Raw genomic sequence first — 27,316 nt, forward strand, 5'->3', positions numbered from 1 at the left:
TATTAAAATGTACCAAATGACTATATTATGAATCAAACAATGCCCCAGTGACACAAATCACATTCTAACAATTCAATGATAAAAATAATACCTTTTTGCAAATATATTTTTTACAAATGAAAAATTATAAATTTAGACATTATTCTTAATGACTCAGTATGTCATCGAAGAACTTAAAAAAAAAAATTTCCAGTCAACTAAAATTGATGAAAATCCCACAATCAAGGAACAAATGAACTATGCCCACTGCAATGGAAAATACGCCTTTCCTTTCTCTACGACTAAATGGACTTTGCTTCTTAAATCTTCGTAATCTCTCTCGAAATTTAAATTGTATCTAAAAATACTGCTTCAATAAATCTTGAGCGCAAAAAGGCAATCCTATCTCTACTTAACCAACGCACCAATGGTAGATTACTTCTGTTTTACCTCTGCTACTAACTATGAAACTGCGTAGAAGTGCATAGGCACTAAGGCTCTTCACACGTCCAATTCAAGAAACAGCAGAATTATTTATACAACAGCCATCTTAGTATTTTTCCAAGTTTCCAATTTAAATCTAATTCTAGAATCGATATTGCCATATATCGATCTTTTATGCAAATATTTATCGAAAAGGATTTCCAAACAATTATTGTTGCACTCTGGAATAGTCATATGAAATACATAAATGGAAATAAAAACGCACGATGCATTGTAGGGCTGAGTTCAATAAAAAGCATAAAAAGGATATATTAATGAATAGAAAAATTCAACTTCTTTTAATGTAAGCATAATTTAGAACTCTTTTAAAATCAATGATTAATTCTTTTTATATTTAGAACAATCAGCATGTCCTCGCTATTGGAAATACTACAATGGCAACTGTTACAGAGTATTCGATAATATAAAGCCCATTCAGTGGTTTCAAGCCGAAGATAAGTGTCGAAAGATGCATCCTGAACGAAACAGCCATCTGGTTAGCATCTTAGACGAAAAGGAGAACGCTGTTGTGCACTATCTTCTCATCAACGTGTTTGGAGCAAAGCAGAAATCTCTATACATAGGTAATTATTTTTTAGAAAGTTCTAAGTAATATTTTAAAAATGCAATCCATGGATTTAAATCCAATTTTAAATTTATCTTTTCAAAGGTCTTAATGATGACGCAAGTGAAGGAATTTACAGGTGGAGCGATAAAAATCCCATGGTTTACACTGACTGGTAATTATAATCTGTATTTCTATGAATCTATTCAAAATATAATAAATTCTGTAAAGGCCGAAAGATGGCGCTGCGATGTTATTCTCGGAGCAATAATGATGGACAAATGAATTGATATATCAAAAGGTGCAAAAATTAATTCTTTAAAGGTCAGCGGATGTTGACAAAGAATTTTACTTGTGTGGTGATGTTCATGTAGAGTGTTGTATAAAGCATTTCATCGCTATTAGAAAAATAAACTCTTTATTTCACTAACAACCATCGGAACATCACTGCTTAACGCATGTATGCACAGAACGGGGATTTCCCCGGGCGAAGTATTAACATAGATTATATTAGGGAAAGTAGACAGGCAGCGCTTTAGATGGCAAGTATGAAAGATGACGCTACGATCACTACACTTACAAGAACAATGACCAACAATCTTGATAAGACAGTGTGCCTTTGAATTAATACTGAGAATTGTGATATCGGAGAATGTAAATTGCCCAAAATAGTTAGTAGCCAATAAAACAACAATGGAATTAACATTCCGATTTTATTTCAGACATTGATTCTTCCCTTGATCTTATTTCTATTAAAATATTTGATAATCAATATTCTCAATCTGATCTATTTTGAAATGTATTTCAATTTGCTTCAAAATTTTGTTTCTATTCATTTTCTTGTAAATATGAGATATATTTAGAAAGTAAACTTCCCATACTATTACTATATGGTAAATTATGAATTGAAATTTTTTTTTGTAAATCTTAAAAGATTTAGAACTTGTTTAATCTACCCAACTTATATATATATATATATATATATATATATATATATAAACTAAAGCCAAGAAGAATCGGCAATTGTATGTGATAGCTGACACTTCTTGGTTATTCAAAATCATTCATTTGCAGCAAATGAGCATCAGGTGCCATTTATTCTTATTTCTGCACTTCTGCATACTGCAAGGACACCTCTATGAATATTTACTGTGGTAATTTTTTTCAAAATTCATTAGAGAGAACATAGATTGCGTTTAGGTCAAAAGTAGTGAGCATTCATCATTAATGACAATCATTTGGTGAGATAGCGCAATGTAGAGTAAGTAATCGATCATGGTTATCCTAAAATGTTACGAGGCACATTTAATTTTGAAAATTATGCACCAGATAAGTGCCGAAGAAATTTAAATATGAACAGAGAATACGAAATATGTTTCCTATCTCATTCAGATAGGTAGTTCTTCGATCAACAGATTTATACTATTAGGAATAAAAAAATTGATTTCATGGTATAAAATTCATGTTTAGATTCCATTGATGAACATATAGAACTCAAAAACCAATGTACATGTCCATAAATGTTTTCATCCAACCATATGCGCTATCCAAAGATATAATAAATGTCATAATAAAGAAACTTACTTTCTGGATGCGTGACTTATGATCGTTTTTTCAGCTGATTAAAGTGAGAATTATCACAACTTTTCGGTTATTTTTAGGGCACCATCTGACCGAACTATCCGCTCTCAACCCGATGGTGGCGCATATCAAGATTGTACCATGCTGCGAGTGGACAGCGGTCACTCGACAGCACACTGGCATGACATTCCTTGTTCTCTTGGTCTGTTAGCTTTCAACAACTTCAGTGGATTAAATTTTGGATCAAGTAATTCCAGCAACAGCCCCTATGTTCATGATGAAAATGAAATAATGTCTTCTGTGAGCCACTACATCTGCAAGATGAAAAGAAATAAAACATCAAGTAAGCTTTTTTAATAAATATTTTCCTATCTTAAAACTGAATTCAAAATTATATTGGATTAAATTGGTTAGAAGTTACATTACAGTCCAATGGAACAAGTTTAATCCATCGAGTGAAAATCAAACGGTACATTCAGTCATAAATGCCTATGTCACATCTTGGATTTCCAGATTTGGAATCCTAGAGAGAATAAGAATAAGGCCGCCAATATGAAAATCAATACAACAACCAACCATGGAAAAAAAAACCCGAGTTTTCATACACAAGGACTTAACAAATTATTCATATGTATTCCTCTTTAATAATATAATTTCATCTTCTCTTCAATCAATCATGGACCTTATTTCTTGGATCAGAAGGTTGCATTTTCAAATCACATCCAGGTCATAAATGAACTTCATTAAAGTTAAATGTGTGGTGATATTCATGTAGAGTGTTCTATAAAGCACTTCATCGCTATTAGAAAAATAAACTCTTTATTTCACTACAAACTATCGGAACATCACTGCTTAGCGCATGTATACATAGAACGGGTATTCCCCCGGGGGGGGGGAAGTATGAACATAGATTGTATTAGGGAAAGTAAATAGGTAGCACTTTAGAATAACATGAATGAAAGATGGCGCTACGATCACTACAAATGTATTACTAGCACACTATAAAGAGTCAATTTATTTATATAATTTTATTAATGATCAAATCGAAATAAAATAAATATGATACCGAGATTTTTTTTTGACTAAAATCCGTTGTTACTGTTCTAAAACATTTTGTTGCCTCTTTAGTAAAAGGAAAATCGAAAATTGATTTGTGGATTGTGATGTCACCACAGTGAATATTATCTCTAATATTATCTCTAATTTAATATGGTATTTTGTGACTACAAGCGTATTTTATGTCAAATTTTTGTTTCAATCAAACAGGAAAAACGTGTCTGAAACACAAATTCGAGTTTCGTATGCAATTAACCTCATTTCAGGAATTAATCAGAAAAAAACTCTTCAAGAATGGCACGATAGATTCAGTAAAAATGCGAAATTTGCGCCAAAGATTAATATTTCGAAATTATTATACGCCAATGCCATGTAAAGCGCTCTCAGGGATAACACCTTTACTAGAAAGTATGTGAGAAATTTTGGGGGAAATCATTCCTGCTGGTCAGTATTTAGTTTTGCTATTTTTATTGCTTTTAGATCAGATAAACTAAAACTTTAAACAGTTTTCAGAGGGGGGGGGGGACTACATGTTTTAGAAACAAGCTTTCACTTTAGGATGGAGGGTTTGGTCAGGTTTTTGGAGATGAAGTCAAAATAGTTTCAATCGTACTAATGTATTTAAAGGAAATATATAGACTATTTAAAATGATTTTGTTGTTGTTTTGAACAGATCAGATTGCAACTCAATCCATACCAGAACTAATAGGTAGAAACGCATCTCTTCATCATTCAACTGCATTTGAAAAAAAGCACAAATACTTCATATGTGATAACAATGAGCTCATATCAATTCTAAATGTATGCAATCAACTGGAGGATTGTAGAGATGGCAGTGACGAAAAGAACTGCAGTAAGTGCTTTTTTTATTTCATTTTAATTAAAAATATTAACTGAGATAGCCGGCTTTCCCGGGCCCTGTACTGTTAAATGAGTAGATTTTAACAGTAATTAGTAGATTATTGTACTATTAAATGAGTAGATTTTTACAGTAATTAGTAGATTATTGTACTATTAAATGAGTAGATTTTTACTGTAATTAGTAGATTACTATACTATTAAATGAGTAGATTTTTACTGTAATTAGTAGATTACTATACTATTAAATGAGTAGATTTTTACTGTAATTAGTAGATTACTATACTATTAAATGAGTAGATTTTTACAGTAATTAGTAGATTACTGTACTATTAAAGGAGTAAATACATAAATTCTTTGAAATTTTATTAGGAGGAGGATATTGACTTAAAATTTAAAATTATTTAATTTAATTCTACGATATCCAAATCGATGAAGTAAGAGCAAATGATAAGAGATTGCTATTAGTATGTCATCAAATTAAAATTTTATTTGAAAAATAACTTTTTGACAGAAAGAAATCATCGTCAAAAAGAAATCAGGAAAAAAAATCATCACGATTGGCAATCTTACTGAACATTAAGAAAGTTCATAAAATTTAACGCTCTCGTTAGAATGTAAATAAAACATTGCGCATGCGTGAAAATAAATTTTAATTTTCCACACCTTTATAGGCCATTTTAATTTTTTTAATTATTTTTTATTTTAACTCAGAAGTACATTAGATAAATCGGTAAGATCGATTAACAATGTTTAGTTTTCAATGCATAAAGCGCTAAAAAAATAAATATTTTTCTTTGAAACAATAGGCGAAACGCTTTTTACAAGATTACACACACTCCAACATCGAACCAAGTTTCCACTCATGCCCCAGACTTCATCCACTCCAGCGAATCTACCAACCCAGAACTAACAGCGCTACGCGCTGTGGATACCACAGAATCTTTCGTCTACGTCTACATCTTTCTAAGCTTTGTTTCACTGGCGTGGGAGGGAAAAAAATCAGCGCCATCTTTAAAATTTCCAAAGTAGGGAAAATAGTTTAACACACTCCACACGTGAGAATTATTTCCTACTCTATCACAGACTTTGCCTCATTAGCGTGGAAAATGAAATAAAAAAAGAATCGAGGCAAAAAACAGTTTTTAATTAATAAAAAAATAATCATTCCATTAATAATCGCAAACTTTTTAGGATACATATGTATAAAAAATTTTAATAAAATCTATCCAGTAGTTTTTTTAGACAAAAAAGGATGCACACAAAAGAACATTGCTTTTTATATATAGAGATAAGGAAAAGAATTATAATAATTAAAGTGTATCGAATTTTGAATAATGGATTGCACCACATTGCAGTTTATAATTCTTTGCCATTATTAAATAACTTAATTAGTAATCAAAATTTAGAAATTAAAGAGCAAGGTTTTCTCATTCATATACAGTAATATTTTTGTACTCATTCCCTTAAAAAATATTATTAACTTTTTAAGAAATTCAATTTAAAAAAAAACAGTAGCTTTTAAAAATTATGTCATCGGTCCAACTGATGTGACTAGTTTTCTAAATTGAACCATAGATTTTTCAAATCGGATTATCCGTTTCTTTAAGCTCACTTAAAAGAAAAGTATTCTTTGAATCGCAAATTCATATAAGCAATGTTCGAGTCTAGGTATACCAGTTTATAATATGTGTCACTTCAGTTCTTTTTCCTGCCATATATAAAATCATATAACCTTAGCTTATGTATTTTATGAACCAACACTTGATATCTCATATGTCCCTTTGTTACATCATTTCTTTTTCTACTTTGGCTTGTTCTATTTTCAACTTGTGGAAAATTTATTTATTTATGGGGAGTAATTTTTTCATGTTTTGTATATTAATTGTTAGTAGTGTATCGCATATTTCCAAAATAAAAGTTAATTTATTACAAGGCAAATGTCATAAAAATAGAGTAATAGCATAAACAAAATGTTATCTAGTAAAAAACCCCCGATTAGATGGCGTTCTACAAAATCATTCTAGTCTTTCATTAGCCATTATTTCCCTATGGCTTAGCCTCACACATCGCCAGACTTGAATCCTTACTACTTTTGATTATGGGGATTAACTGAAAGATATGGTGTATCGTTATTCCATTATATCTGCCTCGGTATTAAAAGATAGCTTGATAGCATAGCATGCCATGTGCGTAGCATTCCGCAGTATACACTGTTTTCAACAGCTGAACTTGTGATTCTACTTCTAGATGACAGCAGACAATGCTAGATATCATAGCGAGCATATTTTGTAAGCAGGAAATTGTAGCATTTTGTAAATTTTTGTTATGTTTTCCATAAAGCTCTATCATGCCATCTAAGATTAATTTTTGGAACTTTTCTTGCAAGATAAAATTCCCATCATTTCATTATACCATTATCCAATTTGCTTGCCATTCTGTAGCACAGAATTTAATACAGATATCTAGTAAATGTGAACTTTAATTATGGACTCCCTATATATAACTAAACTATACAAATCATCATAAAACAATTTATTTAAAATTCTATTGTTGGCAAGAAATTACTGATTACTATTATTAACTTTATGCTTTCATTTCATTTACAGCTGTTGGTGAATGCAAGGAATTCAATTTTGAGTGCAAGAATAGTGAGTGTATCTCTATGGCAGAATATTGTAATTACAGAGAAGACTGTGATGATGGTTCAGATGAACTTTCATGCAGTAAGTAGGAAAACACTGATTTTTCTGGGATTAAAATATTTTCATTCAGGCCATTTTAAAGAGAGTATAGTGGTCATAAAAGCATTACCACTCTTTGGTATGCCTTTCAAAACATAATGGCACGAAACAGTACCCCCCCCCTAAAAAATGAAGAATAATGAAAAATAGCTGGTCCAGATAAAGAATATAAGGTGACCAGCTCGAATGTAAAACATTCTGAGAAGTCACAAAAAAAAAAAAAAACTGAATTTTATTTATATATTATTTCGACTATGAAGTTCCATTTATACAAAATAGTATAATTTTTTGCATCACCATGTATATACAACAAAGCATCGCACCCTATTTTCATTACATGGGCAACGTGGTGGAGTTACCTAACCTCATTAATTAATCAAAACCTAGTTAATTGATTAAAGTTCAGTTATGGAAACTTCTTACTTTATCAAAGGAATGACCTAAGCCCCAATTACCACTGCAATTTTTATATTCACATCTTTGATATATATGGGTCAATAAGTAGACTAATGGACGTTCCAAAAGTGCTCTTTTGGGAGATGGATCGCATGTTTTACTACAAAAAGCAGAAGTTAAAAGTCTAATTATCAAAATTTTTTGAGATTCTTGAAAATAACCAGAAACAAGGATTGAGAGAATTGGAAGATTTCCATTTTCTGATTCCCGCCCCCCCCCGCCCCTATGATTTACCCATTATCTCCCACAATCCTCATTTGGGGATTTTGGAATTTTGAGTGCACCACTCGGCGCCAAAAATATATTTGATACACCTGACAGTTTAGTTTCTTTCTATATACATCAGTCAATATTGTGTGCTGTAGAAGATGTATATTCTGTGCTAAAATGCTCATTAATATTGGTAATAGTGCTAATTTATGATGCTAATTTTAATAAATAATCACATCATTTTTTAAACATGAAATCGGAATATCTTTTGGTCTAAATGGCGATTCCAAATTTTCAGATTTCCGTCCTTGTTCTCTTGGTGAATTTCGGTGCAAGAATGGGCAATGCATCCCACAAGAGCAACGCTGTGATCTCTTGTATAACTGTTTCGACAAATCCGATGAAGAGCAATGTAGAGGTAAGTAAGATTATATACTTTATACATGTATCACGTGTCCATTATCCATGCGGAGGTTTCTATCATCAACCAACTTTATTTCAACGATATCAAGGAGCGACCTCAACTACAAAGAGAGAAAACAACCCTTATTTGTGTTTTGCTTGGAGAAATCACCCAAGGGAAAACACAAATGAGTACCAATTTCCCTTAAAAGTTCATTGGAAAGATTCTTACTTTTAGATATCGGAACTAATTTTCCCAAGTGCATTACTTAGGCGCTCTACAGTCATTTTGAGCAATAATATTTCATCTCCTTTATAGCGAATCAGACTCATGAACTTAACTGGAAAATTTAGACCATCACAAATGCTCTATCATAAAATTATTGCATTCCTTCCAAAGTTCAAACCTATCTTTCTCTAATGGCACTAAAAATTAATTAACATAACTGACTAAAATATTTCATTCATGATAGAGAAATTTATCACTGATTTAACTCAAATATTTGAAAAGTTTCCTTCCCACCGAAATGTCAATTCACTTATCTATATTTCATTGACTTGAAATGGGTGTCTCTTATCTTTCAATTTTTTTTGACACCTTTACATGTAATGATGTGTTTGACGCGTCAAAGAATAGTTGACTTTATGATACCTGAATCTGTAACTATGCCAAGATAGCAAAATAATTTGAAAAATAAAATTCATTTGTTCGCACTTAAGTTTCTTAAATGTGTTTTACAATCTTATTTAGATAAAAATGCTAATCAGTGTCCTAAACAAGATGGTTAATTTATTTAGGAAGTTAAAGAAATCCACAAGTCAAAGAATTATGAAATTATCTAAACTGAGCATACAATTATCTTTAGATGAAAAAATATTCTTATCTCCAAAATTTGGAAAATATGAGTTATCTGAGAATTATAGGAAGAATTATAAAGTTATGTGAAGCACAAACTAGAATTAATGCGCATAAAATGTTCTATTCTAACTTATAGCAAGTAGAACTACAAATTGTTAAAAATAAATCTAAATGTGAGATCTATTCATTGTGCGTGGCTAGTCCGAGGGTATCTTTTTTTATTCCATGAATTTGCATGCATCTGAGGAGTTAAAGATGAATAGTAACTGAAATACGTTCCTTCAATTTTAATAAATTTATATAAGGTGCCTGAGAAACAGGATCTTCCATCAAATCTACTCTGAAAAATCTATCTGAGGTGGCATCGAAGGAATGCCACTAATCATAGGTTTATTACTTTCTCGTAGATTTTATATAAAGAAAGTATAGTAATCACCAAAAAATTCGAACTCGAGATTTTGACGAATATCCCTGTTTTATAGCTTTGTCGTGGTTGAGTTGCCAAGACCGAACTCGCAAAGACCTCTAGACAAAAGTGATCACTCGTGTCCGCAGGTTGTCAACTGGCTTATGAAGTTACCACCTCAGCTTCCTGAGTTCGAAACTTTGGAAAATGGCGCCTGTCTGTCTGTGACAAAGATATTTCAAAAACGTTTTGAGCTAGACGGATGAAATTTGGTATGCACTCTGTATGCCAAACTTATAGATTTCTATCAAATTTTGAGCAAAATCTGTACTAGGGAAGTCTATCTGTCAGGCTGTCTAAATATAAATTAACACGATAAGTAAAATTAGGCTCCTAGATGGATAAAATTCGGTACACTGATTTAACATCTATAGTGTATACACCTATCAAAGATTGAGCCAAATGCAACAAGTGGTTAACCATCTGTTGCACTGTACTTTTCAGAAAGCACGTAAACGCGGTGGCTCAAAAACGTAATGATTTAAATATATCAAATTTACGTTATTTTATGATTACAAAAGTAGTTTTGTGTCAAATTTTTGTTTCAATCGGGTGAGAAAAAAAAAGCTTCTAAAACACAAATCCATTTTTGGATACTATTAACCGCATGCCTGAGATTAATCGCCAAAGAATTCGTGATCAGAAGAAAGATCCAGTAAAAATGCTACATTCATGTCAAAGGATAATATTTCGTAACTATTGTACGCCAATGACATGCAAGGAGTTGGTGTAACAACATTGTTAGCACCTTAATATGCGAGAAAGTTTCAGAGAGATCACTCCCGCTGGTTATTTTACGTTGTTATTATTTCTCCAATTTAAAAAAAAGAAGAAGAAGAAGAAGCCAGTAAAACTGGTGAAAGAAAATGAGTTTAAAATAAATCTGTAGGAAATTTTATTGAAATCTGTAAAGTTCACTTGATTATTTTAGCAAGTATTTTATTATGACTAATAAGGAAATCTGAAAAAAGAATGGCGCTATGAAAGTCTTTAAATAGACAAAAGTATTTCATACAATTTAATGTGGAGACACACAAAATTTATAAAATTGCTAAGTTAAATGAGAATGCTCCATTAGTTACAATATTAACAACTTGGTTTTAAATTAAATATTATGTTATTTTTTATCTTCAATCAACAAAAGCTGTAATATAAATAACTTGTCATTTGTTTCATATCTAAACTACAGGATTTTGCAACCCCAAGACTGCATTCCAGTGCTATGACGGCACTTGCATTCCTGGGTATACTTTATGTGATGGACACACTGATTGTCCAGGAATATATCATGAAGATGAACAATTCAAATGCTGTAAGTTTAACTTCCTTACTTTGCAATATTATAAAATAATGAGATGTTGTCACGAGGCAGCATTTACATTTCCCTAGTTCATTTGTAGTTAAATCTAACGATTTGAATCCCGTTCAGTTGGAGAGGAAATGGCAACGCGAAATCAAATATTTGTAGAGTATGTATTTAATCTGTCAATTATCTGTGTTGATCCGTTAAAGTGCGGAAAGTACTTTAATTTTTAATGTCACCTAGTAAATGTGTAGATTAGACAGATAGGCTGAACATTACCTGTCATACTATCTTTAACTCTGTCTAAGGCCGTGGGAAGTACGCTTCCTACCAAACTTATCAATCTTTGTATGAAATTATGTAGGTTGGCATAAGTTCTGACACATCTTTTTAGTAAGTCAGAAACTTAGATGCTTCAGTTCTTTATCTCAGACAAATCTGATGTGTCTTGATTTGTTACTTAATTATTAATTAACCAAATTAATTAATGAATCAAATTAAATTTATCTAATAAGCTAAATGAATCCCTTTTCTTATTCTAATTTCAAGCCTGAAAATATTTTAACATAATATGACTAGAAAAAAAAATGGCCCTTTAAAGCGTTAAAATAAAAATTAGATTATTTCTCAAACCTTTTTTTGTATGCTTTAAAACAGAACTGAAATAATAATTTGAAAGCACTTTTGCTTTTAATCATAAAACAATAAGTAACTTTATGTAATTATCAACAAAATTTCGATAAAAGGTACTGAATAGATGTTAAAGCATAACAATATTTATTTACTGAATCATTTTGTGTAGTAATCAATAGACTGTAAGTGAAAAATGCTGCCATTTTCATTTTCTAAAAAAAGGGAAAGAAAGAAAAACGACTTGGATCAATAAGGGATATTCACTTTTAACGAAATCTAAAGATTGGCGAGATTTTTTAGAAAATTACTTAGAAATTTGTATTTAATAACTCGATAAAGGTCAATGCTGTCATTACAAGAGGTAAAATACAAGGAACAAATATTTTGCAGAATATTAATAAAATATATGATTAATTCAATGCAATGATACCGATTTTAACGAAATAAATCAGATAATTTCGAAACTACCAAGTTGATGGTAACATCTTTTTAAATCCATGATGTTTTAAAGTAATAATTTTGTCCATACTTCTCAATATATTATATCTTTATAAATTATCTTGCCGAAGTTAGCGCTTTTCTAATTTTTAAATCAAAATATAGATAATTCTGATTATTATCAATGTAATTAAAAATACAATATATAATATTTAATATGTAGAAAATATTATGCAGCGGAATACTAATTGTTGTTATTTGATCTATTTTAGCTAGAACAGACGATCGAAAAGGAAAGGACGAGGAGAAGAAATTGTGCTCACGAAGAAGTAAAAAATGTTTTTCATTTAATTATTTTTGGAAAAGAGAGTGAAATCAATGGAAGAGAATGGAAATTTTAATATTCGTAAAAGAATCATATATTTTTGCTATTATTATTATTTTTTTTTTTTTGTTTTATATTCAAATGACGATACATTTTCCCGTAGCATATCATCTCACGCTTATGAGTTTAGATTAATTACATTAATGTCTCTTAAGGGACAAATGCATATAAATTTGAGTTGCGATTAGGCGACGAATCGGATAAAATCGGACGTATTTTCAAACTTCCTAAATTATTTCAGACATTTAAATATAATTTAGATAATCTGAAAATATTTTTGAAATAGACTATTATTTCATTTATGCATTTTTTTTCAATAGATATTGACTGCATACTAAACAGTTCCAAGAATTCTTATTTCAAAGAAACCTTTAAATTCAAAATGAAGCTTATGAATTACAGGGTGCACTAAAATGTTTAACACAGCTTATGTTTTGTTGTATAATATTTGAGATTTCTAATTTTGACAGGAATATAAACTTTTGCAACTTTTTCAAAAAAAAAAAAAAAAAAAAATATCGAATGAAAAAATTTTATAAAAAAAGAAGAAATTTAACTACGAGATTGTGAAAATTTTTGAAAAATTGAAATCAAAAATTTTACAACAAAAAATACTTTTGTAAAAAAAAAAAAAAAAAAAAAAAAACTGTTACTCTTGGTAATTATTTTGGAAGTTACCTATTTTGTATAATCAGGATATGGTGTGCGAATTTCTCAGAAATACTTTTTGAAATGATCTTATTAAAGTCCTGCTTAATTTATACTTTAAATAATTTAAGTTTTATTATATCTTATGTTTCTACACCATGTATAGACTTTCATCAAACTTGTTGTTTGAATTTACTATTTAAATTTCTGATTTCATTACTCATGTGTCTTACTTCTTCTTTTAAATTATTTAAATTTTATTGCTCTCATATTTGAATTTATTTTTAATTTTTTTAAGTTACGTTTTATTTTAATAATTAAAATATTTTATTTAATTCTAAAATAGATTTTCTATTAATTTTGAAGGCAGAAAAACATGTTTGGATATTTACACTTTAGACGGCGTCCGTGAGAATGGTTTCTATACCATCGACTCTGATGGTTCAGATGGTCCCATACAACCTTTCACTGTCTTCTGCGAAATGGGACCTACACCAGATAAAGTCTACACCATCATCCATCATGATTCAGAAGAGAGCATTTATGTGCGTTCCAACAGGGATGGCCCAGGGAGTTACAGCCGAGTTTTGGTATATTCTGTGGGCATAGAGAAGATTAAGGCCCTGACCAATGCATCGAAGAGCTGCCGACAGAATATCAAATGGGAATGTTCCGGCACCGGCTTCTATTTTGATTCTGGCAAACCATGGAGTTGGTGGGTGTCTAGAGATGATGAAATCATGTACATGTGGGGTGGGGCAAAGAAGAACTATACCTGTGGGTGTGCTGAAACGGGTTGCAGAGATTCTAATCGCACATGCAATTGCGATGGTTTGCAACGGTTTGAGAAGGCTGTAGATGAAGGCACATTAACAGATAAGAACACCCTGCCAGTTAAAGAGGTAGGTTGTAAAAAATTATTTGATGTCAAGAAGCGAATAAATATTTAAATATGATTCATATACATATTATCCAATAATTTTCAAGTGTGTTTGCAATAGATGCAGATGGCCAATAGTAATTATAATATAAAGGATGTAACAAAATTCAATGTACAAACTGCTAGAGGTTGAAGTTAAAAAACAAAATCAAGTGGCAATTCATGACCGGAAAGGCAGCCTAGTTGAGTCTAAGGATACAAAAAGACACAAAAATGTCAATCAAATTATATGAGAGAACTTTTATTTGGATATAATTTACACACTATGTTTATATATCAGTTTTACAAAAGCTCAAAATTTTTATCATTCACCTATTCCCAGCCTTGGTGCATGTATTGGTATGCAAATTTGAAGATGCCTGTAATTTTGTGGATACAATAATAGACATTACGTCTCATGCTACAATCAAGTTGGCATGTCCACCAAATCAACATCTGTAGACCTCGGCAGTTTTCTTACGGAATCAGAACTTTAAGTAACTAGCAATGAAATAAATTACTGGGTTGATGAATAGCGATTTGAACTAGATTATCATTTTGTATTTCAGGTTATATTTTCTAAAACTTTTCACTTGTTTTTGAATTTTTTTTACCTGCCTTAACAATATGTATATACTTTGAATCTTGATTCACCCTTTATTAAACAGCAGAAAATTGATTATTCTAATGGTACATAAATAGTCAAATCTGTGGTAGGACATGCTAAAAACAGAACATTTGGAAAAATCCATTTATCACAAATGCATTTGTATTCATTTCTGTCCTTTTTGTCTTTTTTATTGTCTCAAAGATAATCAAGCATTCCACAGCCCACAGCAGATCATTTTGCGGATTAATTCCTACTCAAAAATTTTACTCTCGCTTACAATCATTCAAATGCTCAAACACTGTTTAGTTCTTCAACAGCGTGCTTTAACAGTAACTCGCTAAATACCATGGTCATAATTGCACAATGTGCCCTACCATTCATAGATCACACCAATCAGTGTCAGATTCACATATATATTACATAAGATATTATTTAGAGCACCCGGTTTTGGGGGATTTCTTAAAAAAATGTCCCAGCGATCAAATATTATATATATTAAATGTATTAGCCAAATGAACTTGTAAACTTTCTCATATCTGAAATAATTTAGGTTTCATCAGGTCCTGATTCCAATGGCGAATTCATAATATTGTTATAAAATTTGTGAGGTACTGTTCATTTCAAAATTATGACATGACCACTTTTCGACAATTCTATCTTACTAAGGGATGACACACGGAAGGATGTACTCCATTTCAGGAATTTACTTTATTTTTAAATGTAAATATCTCCTCCTTTTCTCCTTCCTCTTATCCCTATTTTGCCGAATTAAACCCATCCTAACGTATGCACAAAAGCGCGGAGGGTTTTAGAATCCGTTGGTAAGCCATAGATCAAACATCACTTGAGCATGTATTTGGTATTTAAAAGCCTTGTCGAAATTTAATATCCTTAGAGTATCTTTCACAACGCACAAGCGAAACTTCTTTTTTCTAGCGGCTAAAAGGGGAATAATTTGAATTTATTTTTCGGGCATATTTTGATGATTAATTAAGGCTGTGACAAATGTATTTTTAACTAGGATCATTATTTATAAGCAAAATGAAAAGCATCCACAGTCTTTCATTTTGAATATTAATGTCTCTCATTTTAACATTTGTAGGTTAGATTCGGATTTACTGCTGGAACAGGACAATCTGGATATCACACTATTGGACCTCTGAATTGTTCTGGAAACGGTAAATCGAAAATTTTTAAATTTGTTACTTTATTAATTTGTGATGAAGAAAGAAAGAAAGAAAATGAAATGTAATACAAGAAAATATTATATAAATTTTGTTACGCAGAATAGTCTGTAATTATATAATTATATCGAATAATATATTTTTTATTTGGTCCCATTTTCGAATTCTTGAAATTTTTCCCTCGGCTAAATTTCAACAATAAATAAGAATATATTGATAGTCAGCAAATTCCAACGGGGCATTTTTTCTTTCTTCCTTATAAATTAATCTCTAAAAATATTAATTTATGAAATTGTAAATATCTTTGTAACATAATTGTAATATCTTTTATTGCAATTATTCCATTTTCCACTAATGACATTCCAGTAGCTAACTGATATTTTTTAGAATTTACTTATCAATTAATAGATAAATTTTCATTGAATTTTGATCCCATGTGAGAGCACATCTAGTTATGAATTTTAGGAAAATTTCATTGCATGATATCCTAAAAATAAAAGGGTTTTAATAGTACTCTTTCATTAGTAAGTAAAAGAAAAGGTTCACTTTTATTAGCAAATTGTTAGAGAAAAGAAGAGAATAATAGTTTTATTATAAAATCTCGAGATCGAATAAAAAGCGTAAACTTTGTGAACTTAAAACAATACTTTAAAGAACCTAAGTCGCAGTAATATCATAAGAAAGAAAAAAAACTGAAATATTCATTCAAATTTAAGATAGTATATGAAAAGTGCAATTCAAATCCAATTAATTTTTACATTTCTGTCGGCATCCTATTTTTTTACCATTTTGTATACTCCCCATCCTTAGTAGTACACATATATTGCACAATAGTGTGTGGTATTAAACAATATTAGGAATATTGTACAATATTGTTGAATAATGTAACACTATATCGCTCAATATTGTACATCAGACTATTCTATCCGGGATTCTAATACTAGATATTTATTTCCCACTTATAAATACAGAAATATGTATATATTTTCTTATTTTTAATAGTACAGTTCAATATCTGATTGATAAGCATTTAAAATAAACCATTGAAATATCATGTTTTATTCGCAGCTGTAGAGCCTGAGGGAAATTGCACAAATACAACGAATTACATGAAATGCCGTACAGGTCATTACGTTCCTGTCATCCACAAATGTCTTTACGAATTTGATATGTATGGATATCACCAAGGTTGTAGAGACGTGCATCATTTAAGAAACTGTGGTAAGATAACTCCATCTATATTGCATTCTGATAGAAAAAGTCATCACTTTTTTAATCATTTTTAGTCATATTATGATCAGAAATTTGGGTGAGATTTCAAAAACATTTCTGTAAATTTGAATTTTGTTATAAACTTATTTCACCATTACTTACTGTTATGATTGAAAACTGTACTTTCGTTCTAGAATCAGGTCCTTTTCGCACAACACAAGTCAGGGAATTTCATGAGGCTGTTTACATATGAATGATAGAAATTGATCAGAATATTTACAGATGAAGTATATTGAAATTTCAAATGATCCGTAAATCAAAGAGATTACTATCTAATGAGAAAATTCCTTTTCAAGTTAGATCATGGCGTAGTTCTACTTAAATCAAAACTGAATTGCCAGATTCCAAGTTGGAATAAGATGCAAGGTAAACTCTAAAAGAAAAACAAACAGGAAGTATAAAACTTATTAGGAGTGGCACCATTCATAAATTTCATTTATCGTTCGTCATTAATTTTAGTTGTAATTAAGAATTTAATTAAGAAATTTCCTTAAGAATTCAAAAGGATTTCATATATTACATGCTATATTTTCATTTAAAAATCGATAACTATTATTGTTATATTTTAACATCAATAAAACAAGTTGTTGAATAAAATTCTGGGAGGAGATAATAAAAAAAGTTCTAGAAACTTAGGATTGAAATTCTTATTTCAAATAATTCTAGTTATATGCAGAAAAAAAATTGAACTGTTAAGAGTTGATGATATTATCTCATTTCAATTTTTTTTTCCTGTAAAAGTAATTTCTGCAAGATTTTACCCATTGCACTTTGACATCTGTGTTTGATATTTAGTGGATAATTTTGGTAGAGCTGCAATCATTACACCCACACAACTGGATTAAAGTTAAGAAATGTGTACTTAATAAATGTTGCGGCGGATTGGCATGAGCGAGGATAGAACCTGGGACCTTGTGGTTCGCAGCCGAGGAACATGACCACAATACAAAAGCAATTGCTCGTGTAGTGTAGCTGTTAACTGGCTTATAAGCCTTTCACCTCAATGTAATGGACTATCAGATCAAAAGTTTTCCATGATCAGATATTTAAAATTCAGCTTTTAGAAAACCTAAATTTGTAAATCAAGCCAAAATAGCAGTTAAAAATAACGAACTATTATTAACGATGTTTATGTAAAGACTTGAAAATAGAAAACACAGTTAAACACCAGTTTGCATATTTTGCGGGAAAGTGGAAAGTAGGTTTCAGATATTGCATTCAAATTTGAAGCGACATTTAATAACACTTTTTTTTAAAAAAATAAATTAATAAGAGTTTATTGAACACAAACATTTTCCTAGGTTGAAAACCTTGGTATTTATTGTGTTTAGACATAGTGAAAAATTATCGAAGTTTTATTGCATTGTAGTCAAGTTTATGTAACTAAATGGAAAGTAATGATTCATATTAAAAGTATATTGTTTGCATCTGCTTGGGAAGCTTTATGATGCTAAAGACAGCTATTAAACATCCGTAGGCATTTATTAGATACCACACACATACTACAAGTAGCAGAATTCAGAACATAAGCAAAATCCCCATTATAGTTGTTGCCAAACCAAAACCGCCGTTCATGATATAATAAGTCTTTAAGGCTTCGCTTATAGCATAAAAGGAATTTATTATGACAATGATCATATATCCAAAACGTGAAATGTCTAATTAAAGTTCACTTTTCGATACCTTGGGTTCCGTCTTTGTCTTACCTTCAGGCACTTACTTATCTGTAGGAAAATGGAAGGGAATGCTGTTCATTCATGAATTTGAAAACCCTCCGTGCTTTTGCGCATGCGTTAGAATGCACTTATTTAGTTAAAATAGAGGTGAAATGAAAGATAAAAGGAGATGCCTACATTTAACAACAGGGTGAAATAAGATTACTCTTTACTCGTCGAAGAATTCCAGAAATGCACTCATCCTTTCATATCTCACTCTTTAGTGAGGTAAAACAATCCAAAAGCGGTCAAATTCATCAGAATATTGCACTGCTACTTTTGTTTTATCGCTGTCAGCTGGTGCGCTTAGAGGGTTCTTTTTTTATGCATATATTAAAGTGTTTAAACAGCTTGATGTTGAAGTTTTTTTTATAAAGTGAATAATGTCAAATAAACACAGTTTTATTATTTACAATCATTTTTTTTCCAAACATTTTATGTTCGCACTGTGAACATGTGATCAAATTAACTGATGTAAGAGAAAATAATATTTTGAGAAGAAATGAATTGAGGAATATAACTACTCTATGATGGCATAATATTAATTTTTTTTTCTCTGTGACTTTTCTGAAATGTAATTTCCCCCTTTCCTTATTATTAAATAATAAGGGAAATTTCTGAAACATAGTTTATTTCCCTTGTACCTTAAATTCTTATATTGATTTTTTTTTTCAGAAACATAAGATTTTATCACTATATGTGAATGCAATAAATGCTGCTCCGAAATCAAACTTCAAATGATGATTCATATTTCTAGATAGTTACGAAGACGGATTGCGCTTCATCGTTCGGTATCGACTGGCACATCCTGATTTCCATTGCAACCGCTACTGAAACGACGCCAAAAATAACGCCAAACTAGAAATACTCGCATTTTAGTTTGGGGTTTCCATAATTCCACAATTGCTTTCAATATGAAATCAAAAGACTTTTCTTTCCCATAGGATTTTCGTCTCATGAATCACACCCCGCCCCTCTTTTTTTTCCCTCCAAGGTTTAAACTGGGGGGGGGGGAGGGGTTACTATATTACGCGTTTCACATGCAAAGTCAAAGTGAAAACGTGTATGGTTGTTCTTATTTGACTTTGACTACTTTTGGCCTTTTTAACATGATTTGGCGGTTTATCGCCGTAGAAATCAAGTTGTACCTACCAATCCATGTAGGTGACGGTTGTAAATAGAGCAAATTATGAAATTTAGCTTATTTATTACTATCTACGAGATATTTACATATCTACGAAAAATTAAATGCCTGTAAATTTCAATGATAATGAATGGATTATTAGGGATTTTAATTTTCTATTTGATTGTATCAGCGTCGCGCCAAATGAATTGATACATGATTGAAATATTGGAAATTCCAATCAAAATGGCACAAAAAATTTCACCACATTGCGCCAATTCAAACAATCTGTAAAAATAGATAATTAAAGATATGTTATAGAAAGAAATTTATTTCTTCGTTTGTATCAATCTACCATTCTATCCAGATTATCTTCCAAGATAATTATAATTAAAGCAAACATGAAATTTAATTATGATTTTGTTTTTTTTTTATTTCAACATTGAAAATTGTATCAAACAATGTATTCAAAAAAATTTGAACGATGACAAGTTTAATAGAAGACTGAGGTTTTCAAAACACTTCAGGAAATATTTCTGAAACTTTTCATAATTTTTTTAAGTATTTCTTGAAACAATTTTGAAATGTTTAAATGTAAAAATTAGTATAAAAAATTAAATTTTTCTTTCTTTTACGTTTTAGAATCTTTTGTTTGTCCACAAGATTATGTTAAGTGCCCTAGTGCATACTGCATACCAACGACATATGTTTGCGACGGAAAATGGGATTGTGTTGCTGGTGCAGATGAGGAAAAATGCGGTATGCATGCTTTTATTTAACTTATTCTTCTATCATAAATTTCATCTTCGCGAGGATTGAAATTTTTAACTAATTTTTCATTCATTCCCTGATGTTTTTTGAAATTATCTACGGTTATATATTCAAAATAGCAGCATATATATTCTAATATATTCTCTCATTTATCAATCAATCACATAATTTTGTTTTGATTCTATGCCAGAGTCTGACTATTTTAAAGTGACTATATCAATCATTTTATATCAGAGTGACTATATCAATCATTCTATATCACAGTGACTATACTAATTTATTCTATATTAGATTCATCATTGAATGATTTCTAATAAATTTGAAAAATTATTTTACAATACTTTATAAGGGTACAATACTTTATAATGAATATGAAATATACTGAAGATGGGGTTGAATCTTTAGTACTGTAGAAAGTAGTAAAAATTGAAAAGAAATTTTTTGTACAAAAACATACAAAATTATTGTTTGTATGTTACGAGAATTTTTTTTTCGGAAATAAAATCGTAAAAACGTAAGGTTCAGAAAATTATTTTATAAGAAAATGAAGAAGAAGAGAAGAGAAGAAAATATTTGATAAGAAAATTAAGATTGTCATATAAAAAATTGCTACATAATTATTAAAAATTAAGATATATAATGCACGTGAATTGAAGACCGATTTATTTATAGTATTTGTATAAAGATTTTCACCATTTACTGTTTTGATCGCCAAATTTGTGACAGAAAAATATTTCTTCATTATAACTGCAGAAATATGCCTTTAAGCAACTATTATATAAAAGATCGTCAATTTGAAATGTATCTAAACTATATCTCTCGATTTATTGATGTCAAAAGATTCTTGTTGTGTAATATTTTTTATTCTTTATTTCAGAAAACTACACTTGTCCTGGCCAGTATAAATGTTATAACTCAAGCTCCTGCGTACCGCTTCATAAATTATGTGATGGAATTAAAAACTGTCACGAAGGAGATGATGAAATTCTGTGTGGTATGTAAAAGCGGTACTTTTCCGTTAGCCGGGCGCAAGCGAAAAATCGCCAAATAATGCAGATTTCCGCCAAATTTCTTACCCCAAATTCGCGTTTGGTTCACAATTGGCGACATTTGCTCCCGGTTAACGGAAAAGTACCGTAAAAGCATTAATCTAATACATCAACTTATCTAGAAACTTATAATCTTTCTGAAAGCCATGAGAAAAGATGTTATGGAGTATGTTTAGCAGTCGTACATGAAAAAAAAATGAATTCCTTGATTTCAAAGGTTTAACGTGATTGCAAACCGGCATAAACAAACTTGTAATACAATACTTGATACGATTTTTATAACAGATCGATACAGAAAAAAGCAAGAGACTTTATATTGTAGCTAGAACAAATAATAATAGTAATAATAATAAAAATAATTGGAGTTCCTGGAGATACAGAAATATCGTAAAATTCTTCGCAAACTAGCGAAAAGTCCTAAACTTTCTCGTAATAAAGATGCTATCCAGAGAACTGGTAAAATAGTACTAACTATTGTCCTGTACTATCTATAGTACTAACTATTAAACGGCGAGACTGGCGGACAATAGTTACGAAATATTCTTTGATGTAAATTTAGCATTTTTACAGAATCTATCATGTCATCCTTGGCGAGTTATTTGGCGATTAATCACTGGTATGCGATTAATAGTATCCGAAATCGAATTTGTGTTTTAGATGCATATTACCCTACCGATTGAAACAAGATTTTAATCCAAACTTCTCTTGTAATCACAAAATCTCATACCAAATTTGATGTATTTAAATAATTTTCTGTTTTTGTGTTATCGCGTTTACATGTTTCTAAATGCACAGACCGACAGACAATCAACCCCTTGTTGGATTTGTCTTAAAATTCTATAAGTGTATAGATTATAGATGTTAATTCTATGAACCGAATTTTATCCATCTAGCTCTCTTCGATTTGTAGTTATCGTGTAAGCTTATATTCGAACAACCGGACTGACAGATTTTCGCTAAATAGATTTTGCTCAAAATCTGATAGACATTTACAAATTTGGAGTAAATACAGTATACCAAATGTCACCAGTCTAGCATTTATATGCTACCTTTGCCACAGATAAATAGGCAGATAAACGGACATGTTAAAAAATGTGATTTTTCGAACTCAGGAAAGTCTGAAGCGTAGAGATTCTTCAAACCCCCGCTTTCGAATTGTTTGACGACTACTAGACTTTCTCTATACTACATATACGAGAAAGTAAAAAATAAATAAATGAAAGGAAAAAGCATTGCCTTCAGCTTTCAAAAAATAATAGAAATCAACAATTTTCAAGCTTCTTTTCAATTAATCGAAGGTGAACTAGTCAAGAATTTGTATAATAGTAATTATTTTAAAACCTTGGTATAACTAAAATGGATTATATTTCAAACAAAAATCATCTAAAAAACTAACAAGCGAGAATAAAGCATTGTTTCTTAGTAAAATGTTTACTAACACTTGCCACGTAATGCTTGCTTTTGTAAGAAACCAGAACTAATATCGATAACAACATTACATATTGTAATTATAAACATAAAAATTATGCAAAATACAAGAAGAAATTAAAGAGAATATACATTTATCACCTTAATACACCAACTACTACAATAATATTTGAAATGTTGCAAAAAAACTTTCAAGACACTTTTTTTATGCAACATAATTTAAAGCTGTAAAAGAGTTGGTATGGTATAAATGGTAAAGTGGCATGAAGATGGTATAAATGGATAATAATAAATATCATTTTTACTATTAAGTACCAATTATAAAAACATTAAATATATAAGATAGAGAAGGTAGCATTCTGGTAAGGCACATGCTTCGTCCTGTCATCAACGTGTTGATGATAGGGCTATAAATTGAAGATAAGGTGATAATAAGCTGATGACATGCCTTTTCATTGTGCATTATTATTCGGAAATTTCGGCTAAAACAATTCCACTAATAAGGCTCCGCAAAATTCGCATTCGCAAGCTATGGCATCATGAAATTTTTTCTTATTTCAACTGTTAAAACTACTTCCTTATGGCCATTGTTTGAATTTATTGATATATTTTTTTTAAAAAAAATTCGCTTCCATTTCTTGAAAACGGTTTCAAATAATCTTTGAGAATAAAAAAAATGTTGGTAAAAATGAATTGCAATCAGAGGAAACTGAAGGTGTTTGGTTTTTTTTTTTTTATGAAAATTTTTCGATGCTTTTTGATGACAATTGTATTACGTAAACATCATTTTTTTAATTCAACAGATTTGGTGTGTCCAGCGAACTGCACTTGCTCTGGACTTTATGTTACTTGCCAAGGATTAAATGCCACAACGTTGCCTGACAACTTGACTCACGAGATTCGGAAACTGTAAGTGACAACTTTTATTTCTGAAGAAAACCTATAATATGCGATAATGATAAAAGTCAAAATGCAAATATTAAGAAATGAATTCATGTGCACTTAACATTCGTTTTACTCGCGATAGTACAGCTGCCAAATACGTTGTGGTCATAATATGAATCTATATTTAGCCGATAGATATTATCACCAATAAATTTGTCTATGTTCAATGATTCTGATGTCAAATGAACTAAACACATTTTAACACAGTTGCAAATATTCTGAGCAATCTGCATATCGATTGTAAATTTAGATTTTTTTTAAAAATCATTCAACCCTAACAAGGAGTTATTCAGGGCACATTTTTGGCCACAATCCGTATTCAGCGGTTACAGAAATGCTAGGGCAAATTAAAAAGCAGCTTTTACTGACCCATGTTATCCTAAAGGTTGCACGCGTAAAGGGGATGTGGTCAATCCTAACATTGCGGAACATAACCAGATATCACCATTGCTGTACCTTCTGGAGAAGTGGGAACCCGTTCACTTATTCGACGACTTCACATTCCTATATATAATTTTTATATTTAGGATACAATATTTATCAAAATTATTATATTGTCTCACGTAGGTACTTAATTGTGGAACTCAATGACACACACAAGAAGTAGAGCTAAACCAATTTATTAACTCAACTCTGAACTGAGAACACAGTGACTGACAGATCTTCTGCTTTTATACTAACAGGGAAAGTTCCAGAATACTTTTCTGGGGACAGTAAGAAAAGTCCAGAACACTTTTAAAATAAAACTAAAGAAAGTTCCAGAATCCTCTGGAACATGAAATAAAGGGAAACATAAAATCAAGGAATTAAATATTTACACAAACAGCGAGTCGCATTGTCTCTAGCGGGATTCGAACTTACGATCGCTTGATTATGAGAACAGTACTATAACCATTCGGCCATGGAGAGTCGACTGCCACTTGTCAATGCGGCAATATCAATTTTAATATTATAATATTAAAGTAATTGAATTCAATAATATAATTTCAATTTTTAATATTATAATATTAAAAATATTATAATATTTTTTATCGAATTGATGTTTGTATTTTCCCCAAAATAGCAAAAACTCCCACTGCTAATCATTACTCATGTGCATCGAATCCAACATATTATCTTTAATTTCTCTGTTATGTATGGACTATTTTCAGTTAAAATAAATTTTAATAGACAGAAAGAATAGACTTATTATTATTAATAAATGTGAACAAAGTAAAAATAAATTTATATAAACATGAAGAAAATACATTACAGTATTAACAAACGAAATCTCAGAGTTGCAATAGTATTAAAAAGTAATTTATGGTATACTTTTCCGTATTATATAACTGTATTGCTAAAAGTTATGCATATTTTTTTAGATAACAATCTGCTTTTTTTTATGAATTTGGGCTTAATTTTTAATAATAAATTTTTATTCAGATTTCTCATAGAAACGAAGAAAGAAAGAAACAACATCCATTGTTATAACTAATCATTCTAATTTTGATAGAAATTCTTTTTTAGAATTTAGAATATGGCACTGAATGACAGTTTTCGATGTGACTATGAAGAAAGAAATTTTTATGCAAATACCTCTTATATTTTAATTAAATTTTAGATTCTGTTTTAGCAGAACAACATACAGAACTAAATTGAAAAGAACTTTTTGCAACACCAAACTTTTTTAAACGCCATCTACTAGTGTATCTACTATTGTTCAGGCTACAGCTTATAGACTGAATACATCTTACAACTTTTTAACAGATATTGCTGCAGTGTACATTAGCTATAGAGGACTATTAATTTTGTACATTCGAATTCACTTCCTCAATATCAAGCTCCAGATTCATCTATACTTATAATAAAGCTCAATGTGTGTGTGTGTGTGTGTGTGTGTGTTGGCGCTCTACAGGCCAGGTCATTTGACATACAGCTACCAAATTTGGTACATGTATACATTAGAGGTCGGGAATGTGCACCTGGGGTCCCTTTTTTTGAATTTTTAATTAGAATTTTAATTATTAATTAAAACCTAACTTTCCCGCCAAAAAAATCTTCCATTTTTCCCCACCGCCAACTTTCCCGCCAAAAAAATCTTCCATTTTCCTCACCGCCATGTTTCAGATTCATTCTGAAGTACTTTTGAATTAAAATAACACAGAATAAAGGAAATTAAAAATGTATAATCTGCATAGCGTTACCCCAACTGGCGTAGAAAAATTCACGCATTTGCGTTACCCAACTGGCGAAGAAAATTCACGCATGCGCATTGTTCTGATTGTTGTCATGACAACCACTATCAACGGATGATTTAAATTATTTTTAGGTTAGTTGCATGCTTTTGTAAGTAAATCGTATTTATGTTAGTTGTATATTTTTTGTATATGCTTATAGTTTTAAGTACATCGTTTTTTAAGTAGTTTTTTTTAACCTGTTTTCAATGATTTAAATTATTTTTAGGTTAGTTGCATGCTTTTGTAATTAAATTGTATTTATGTTAGTTATATATCTTTTTGTATATGCTTATAGTTTTAACTACATCGTTTTTTAAGAAGATTTTTTAAACCTGTTTTCGACCGATTATTTTAAACGATTCATTTTATTTTCTTAGTGTTTGATGCATTTAAAATGAAACATTGTTAATTAATCGATGTGTTCATGATGAATCCGAGAAAATTTTGTTGACAAATTCTTGAGATATTACATAAATTAAGGAAGATATTCTTTAGTGCCTCTAAAGTTTAAACGCTCAGTGACTCTGTTATCAGTAATCATATTATAAAAAAATGCTTTGTTTCAGTAAAAAATATTATTATATTAATTGCAGATTAATCATTTACACTTTAATTTAAAACATAAATTCTACGAGAGGTAACAGAAAATGAGAGAGATACATATTACGTTATGACTGAAGGCCTTTATAATATTATGAGTGAATTATATGACTATCAAAATGTGAAGTTTTAAAATATTTTGATGAAGAATCTATTAAAGTTGGAATTGCGTAAAATATTTAATGGTACGACCGGAGTTTAACCCCCTGCTTGCGCAATTTTTAAAAATCGCCAACTACGGTCTTGCGAAATTTTCAAAAGCAAAGGAGCAGATATTCAATTATAGTGCATAATAAAGATTGTCAGCTTTGGTATGTTATCGCAACTGGGCGAAGAAGGGGGTTAAACTCCGGTTCAACCTATTTAATTATTAAAATTTAAATGAACATTAAGATTGGCGAATCGGCTGGTCGTCAAA

The 27,316-nt window shown here is 30.4% G+C and overlaps 1 protein-coding gene across 4 annotated transcripts in view; it reads left to right on the forward strand.

Annotated features, from left to right (window-relative positions):
• Positions 1 to 27,316, forward strand: part of LOC129956919 (uncharacterized) — a 103,306-nt gene that overhangs the window by 61,561 nt on the left and 14,429 nt on the right. For all 4 annotated transcript variants that reach the window (XM_056068957.1, XM_056068956.1, XM_056068958.1 and 1 more), the window contains 14 exons: positions 822 to 1,046; positions 1,133 to 1,202; positions 2,689 to 2,951; positions 4,338 to 4,517; positions 7,132 to 7,248; positions 8,231 to 8,350; positions 10,849 to 10,971; positions 12,306 to 12,362; positions 13,433 to 13,968; positions 15,698 to 15,773; positions 16,848 to 17,000; positions 20,532 to 20,648; positions 21,538 to 21,654; positions 23,941 to 24,046. In XM_056068957.1, the coding sequence (XP_055924932.1) occupies positions 822 to 1,046; positions 1,133 to 1,202; positions 2,689 to 2,951; positions 4,338 to 4,517; positions 7,132 to 7,248; positions 8,231 to 8,350; positions 10,849 to 10,971; positions 12,306 to 12,362; positions 13,433 to 13,968; positions 15,698 to 15,773; positions 16,848 to 17,000; positions 20,532 to 20,648; positions 21,538 to 21,654; positions 23,941 to 24,046 (2,260 nt within the window). The remainder of the gene's footprint in view (positions 1 to 821; positions 1,047 to 1,132; positions 1,203 to 2,688; positions 2,952 to 4,337; positions 4,518 to 7,131; positions 7,249 to 8,230; positions 8,351 to 10,848; positions 10,972 to 12,305; positions 12,363 to 13,432; positions 13,969 to 15,697; positions 15,774 to 16,847; positions 17,001 to 20,531; positions 20,649 to 21,537; positions 21,655 to 23,940; positions 24,047 to 27,316) is intronic.

The sequence above is a fragment of the Argiope bruennichi genome, chromosome 11 (genome assembly GCF_947563725.1).
Source record: "Argiope bruennichi chromosome 11, qqArgBrue1.1, whole genome shotgun sequence".
In the NCBI taxonomy this organism is placed as follows: Eukaryota; Metazoa; Arthropoda; class Arachnida; order Araneae; family Araneidae; genus Argiope; species Argiope bruennichi.